This window comes from Beta vulgaris, chromosome 1 (genome assembly GCF_026745355.1).
Source record: "Beta vulgaris subsp. vulgaris cultivar EL10 chromosome 1, EL10.2, whole genome shotgun sequence".
In the NCBI taxonomy this organism is placed as follows: Eukaryota; Viridiplantae; Streptophyta; class Magnoliopsida; order Caryophyllales; family Amaranthaceae; genus Beta; species Beta vulgaris.
Genome location: NC_079202.1, coordinates 2,098,326 through 2,103,498, shown reverse-complemented (window position 1 = coordinate 2,103,498; position 5,173 = coordinate 2,098,326). Strand labels below are relative to the sequence as shown.

At 35.5% G+C, this 5,173-nt stretch overlaps 1 protein-coding gene across 1 annotated transcript; it reads right to left on the bottom strand.

The window, feature by feature from the left end:
* Positions 1 to 2,037: 2,037 nt before the first annotated feature.
* On the bottom strand, positions 2,038 to 4,844 carry LOC104901839 (lecithin-cholesterol acyltransferase-like 1). The gene is made up of 2 exons (XM_010689468.4): positions 4,277 to 4,844; positions 2,038 to 3,108 (listed from the first exon to the last, which is right to left on the bottom strand). Exons 1-2 carry the CDS (start codon positions 4,687 to 4,689, stop codon positions 2,163 to 2,165), a joined length of 1,359 nt encoding a protein of 452 aa, XP_010687770.2. The 5' UTR covers positions 4,690 to 4,844; the 3' UTR covers positions 2,038 to 2,162.
* Between the last annotated feature and the right edge of the window lie 329 nt (positions 4,845 to 5,173).

Below are 5,173 nucleotides of genomic sequence, written 5' to 3'. Positions count from 1 at the left end.
TTGGATCATTTGGTTGTTGATCTTGAAGCAATGACATGCACTTGCAAGATGTGGGAGTTGATGGGTGTTCCATGTTGCCATGCCATAACATGTATCTTTTTCTTGAACAAGCAAGTAGAGGACTATGTTGACAAGTGCTATAGTAGAGATGTTTATTTATTAGCCTATGGAGGTAAGCATCTATTGCATTCAATCTCTTTTTTTAAAAGTTAGTGAGTATAGTTATTTAATACGATGTTTGTGTTCTTGGTTGCAGGGTCAATTTCCCCATGTGTGGGTGAAAGGCATTGGCTAAGGGTGGATTCCAATATCATTTCTCCTCCTAGTAAAATAGCTTCGGGAAGACCTATAAAAAATAGGAGGAAAGATCCTTATGAGGACCCTAAAAAACCTGGTGTATTGAGAAGGTTTGGCATGAAAATGACCGATGGCATATGTCAAAAGACGAGTCATAACAAGAGGAAGTGCCCAAACAAAGACACTGCTACTCCTCCTACACCACCTCCAAAGAGGCTCAAAGGAAGGTTCAGAAATGATGGCTAACAACCTAGGAGTAGGGTGACAACAAATAGCCCACAACAACAACAATAGTGCCCACAACATCAACATCAACAACAACAGCAGTAGTGACCACAACAAACACAACAATAACATCATCTCATCATTCTGTAATAGCCCAACCAAGCCAGTGGGGTAGGAATGGAGGATGATTCTAGGAGGAATTGGGTCAAGGGGTGGTGGTGGAAGATCAACTTTACAAACTGGAAGAGAAAGAGGAGTTAATGGCAGGGGGAGCGGAGCTAATAATGATGGACAAAGAGGGAGGGGAACAATTAGTGCTGGAAGAGGCAGGGGTGCTAATAATGATGGTGGAAGAGGGAGGGGAACAAGTAGTGCTGGTAGAGGCAGGGGAAGGGGTAGGAATCAAGTACCTGCAGGTCTTGGTGTTTTTTTTACTTCTGATGGTGGCCATGTAGTTGATGTAAGTTCTTTTTTTTGTCACTTGTGTTGTTATATGTGGAAATCTGTATTATGATGCTAATGTATTTTAATATTGTTTTCTGCAGCCATATCAGTCTACTACACAAAGATCACTGCCTCACCATGAAGCTTCATGCTCACAATCAAGCTAAGTGTCCACTGTCCATCACCCAACTCAGTAGCTTACTTCATTGGTGTTGTGATTAGGATTTTTCTTTTTGGATCAGTTTAAAAGCCTTGTGGCATTTTGTAAGAGAGTAGTCTTTTGAAAACATTAAGTCTTGGGTTCACTTTTTTTGACTTGTATGACATTATGACTTGTGGCATTAAGTCTTGGAATTTTGTATGACATTATCAATATTATGAATTGCAATGACTTGTATTCAAGCTAAAATGTCAAATTCCTCAAATATTAGTCATTATAAAAGGTGTCATCCATTCACCAATTTAGGTAAAGGTGTCATACATTTACCAATGTAGGTACAACACTAAAGGCAAACACAACAATTCACAACATTACTTTAGGTAATACAACACAATTGCAAAACAAATCCATGAAAAAAAAGCCACCATTGGCAAATTGTTCTCAGTCCTTGTAGCACAATTAATCCTCTCAATGCACAATTGGCTTAGTTCCACGTTCAACTCCTGATTAATTTCCTCCAATTTCTTCTTTTTAATCTGTATTTTTTTTATTTTGTCATCCTTCAACTTCAACTCATATTCCAACTTTGATATGGTCACATCTTTTTTAGAAGGTGAAATCGAAGGTCATCCAATTCGTTTGTGAGATTACCTTCATCAATCCACCTCATGAAGTCACACTTTGTATCCTGCAAATTTCGTGAAGAACTCAAGCAGGAAGAAGGTTGGTAAGGGGGAAGGTGGGTGAAAAGGGGAAGGTGGGTAAATAAAGAGGGCAATTAACTCCCATGTTACAGACTTACAGTAGGTTAATTACCTGTTATATTCATTGTAGGAACCCTGACTATAAAAGTTATTTTATTAGGGAATAAATCATAAATTAGCTTATTATTTGCGAATGTGAAAAAGGGCGCATTATTAAAATAAAAATACCCTATAAAATTTATGTTTAACTCAATTATATGAACGACCCAGGCAAACAGTAATTAACGACTAAAAGTGTTTCACCTTTTCTTGTAAGGGAAGGGGGAAATGCTTTACTTAGTTGTTTCAAGTTCTGGTTTCATCTCTACAAGTGAATTAGCTAACTCAAAACTATGAGAGTTCACATCAGAAACGACCCGTATAATCTGATCAAGTGATCCACGATCACTTAATACACTGGTATGTGAAACCCCTTTGATATTGATGATCTCAAGTGGTTGATTACTCTCATTCATCCACTCTGCTTGAGCAGCTAGCAAACTCAACAAATTCACAGTTCCATCCCCATCACCCCATATTATAGAAGAAGGTTGCTTATCAAAACCTTTAGCATCATAGAACAAAGTCTCTATTGTATCAATTCCGCTTCCAATTATGCAAGTAACCGGCACCTCAGGCGCCCTTAATCTATCAACCATTGGTAGAATTCGAGTTCTGTAAGGATGTACACCTTGCGAAAATCCAATATCATCAAGAAACTTAGGGATGTCTTTCGCCGTGTAATTAGCATTTGGAGTGATCACTAGGGGCTTGAAGTGACCAAATATTTTAGGACATGGCATGAGCCATAGGTTACTTTCCGAGCTTCTTTGTTCTTCCCTTATCAACAATGGCTTAACTAAGGGGACACCGAGGGTGTACCCTGACGCGAAAGTGAGCATTTCTTGGACAGTTCCACCCCATGGAGTTGAGAGCGCGATGAAATGCTTGATGAATTTTTGTCGCCAAGATGGTGTGTTACGTAAGAGTAATTGGTGGACATATAGTCCTCCTAAACTGTGGGATAAAATTATAACAGGTTTTCCTCCATTTAATGCACTTGCATTTTCAATGAGATCTTTGAGGTCTTGTAGGTACTTGGAACCAGTATGGCATGTATGGTTTTCTGGGGCTAAGCCATAACGGAAATCATATGGTGCTCCAAAAAGGGTTTTGCTATCAATGTAGCCAATTTCTTCTAGTGATTCTACAAGAGGTGCCATATATGTTGAGAGTGACCTGTTCATACAAGAAATACTACAAGTTAAAAGAAATAAGAGTGTTTTCATTTGGTTACCTCGATCATCTACTTGCATGCTTTATTAAAGGGTGCGTCATATTCAACTTATTTTGACTTATTTGAACTTAATTATCTACACCTTTAGAGCTTATCATAACTTATCAGAGCTTATTTGATGAGCTTATTAAACTTATTTTATAAGATTTTAGATCTTATTGAAACTCATTTAAAATTATTAGTTTGTATGTTTAACTCACGTGAACTTATTCTTTATAAAATTAAGTCAAATGTAGTTGATTAGTTTAGAAACTTAAATTTGTTATCTTTAGATTGATGAGGTGACTTCAACAAAAGTAGCACACAAGATGCGACATTATATAGGACATCATCTCAACCAAATTTTCTCAAAGGCATACTTAGCTTCGATCAACACAACATTGATATTTTTCACATAAATACTGATGCTTTTTCTAGCTGATGACAAGTTTTAGATTTTCTTTTGTGTTTTGGCCCATGGGCTTCAGGTTATATTTCCTTTCTAGTTCTATATATTTCCACTTGTCAAAACTTTTTGTTTATCTACATAAAGTTAGAGCATCATCAAATTCAAACAAGTTCAATGCATTCCAAAAAGTTTCAATAATTACAATAAGCATTCACAAAGTTATATTTACAATACAAAATAAGTTCAGACACATTACATATGTACTAAAATTACATATGTACTAATAATAATGTATATTTCCGCAAATAAGTACATGCACTTGTTATCATTTTTAAACTACATCGTTTTATCATTTTAAAAATTTATAATATTAAAAAATTGTTATTTGTTTTCTTAAATTTTGTAATTAAAGATTCTTTTTTCAAATTTAAATTTATAGGGTACATGTTCTTTTACCTTAAGCATAGATGTTCATTTACCGTATGTTCTTTTCATTATAACCTATGTCTTTTTATAAATATAGATTTTACTTGTTCTTTAATTTTAAATCGTGTGTTCTTTTTTAAAGTAGAAAAGTTGTTGAAAAAAGTTTATGTTCTTTTATATAAACAGTATATTCCTTTTAGGTATACAATGAGCATTGTGCACCCTAATGCATAATCGACGCTTTGCATATTTCAAGTAAAAGAAAAACTGAAATTTAGCTGAAGATATGAACTCACTTGAGATTGGGGTCAAGATATAAAAGGGACTGAGTGGATCCAAAGTGAGGAACTCTAGTCTCAACACCAGGAGCATTGAAGTAATCATCAGAAACAGGATCATAATATAACATCATCCTCTCTGCAAAACATTTAGTATAAGGAGCAAGAACAACACTTGGGTCGAACCATATACGATACCAACCATCTTTATCTTTTTGCAAACGCCCAGGATATAATTTGCAAATTAAGGTTGATGCCTTATAATTTGGCGTTAGTCTTGCCTCTAATATGTTACCCCCACTGCCAGGTACTAGAATTATAGGGTGAAGTGCACTGTTACTTGCTAAGCATAACATGTGCAACATCATCTTAGTAGTAAAAATGACATAGTAGAGAAATTTTAAGGTGAAAAGGGGTGGTGATGACTTCATTTGATAAAAGGGAATTAATTGGTGTAGTGTTTCAGATTTTGCCTTACCAAAAAAGTTTGAGTTAGATTGGATTTTGTGTGATTGGGTAATGTGTGGTAGATAATGTGTAGACGTAGACAGTGTATGCTTGTCATTTTTGTTGGTGATATTGGCTACATGGGCTATATACATTTGGGCTCTTTTATAAACTAGCTTTGCTTGGTTCATGAAGGGATTATTATTATGTTTGTATGAGAATGATAATGATGCTAATTAAAGTGGTCTACATTGCTAATTATCTTAACAATGTCATAGCGGTTCAATAAAAGTATTATCATTACTCTATTAGTAGTAACTCGTTATATGGCTTTTTTTTTTTGATAATTTTCATTCATTCCAATGAAAAAGAGGGGAAGAAACCCTCTATCATCCAACCAGGCGTTCCCTTCAGCAAGGGAAGCTTTTATAGTACTAAGTACACCCAATTTGGAGGAAGATACTCAAC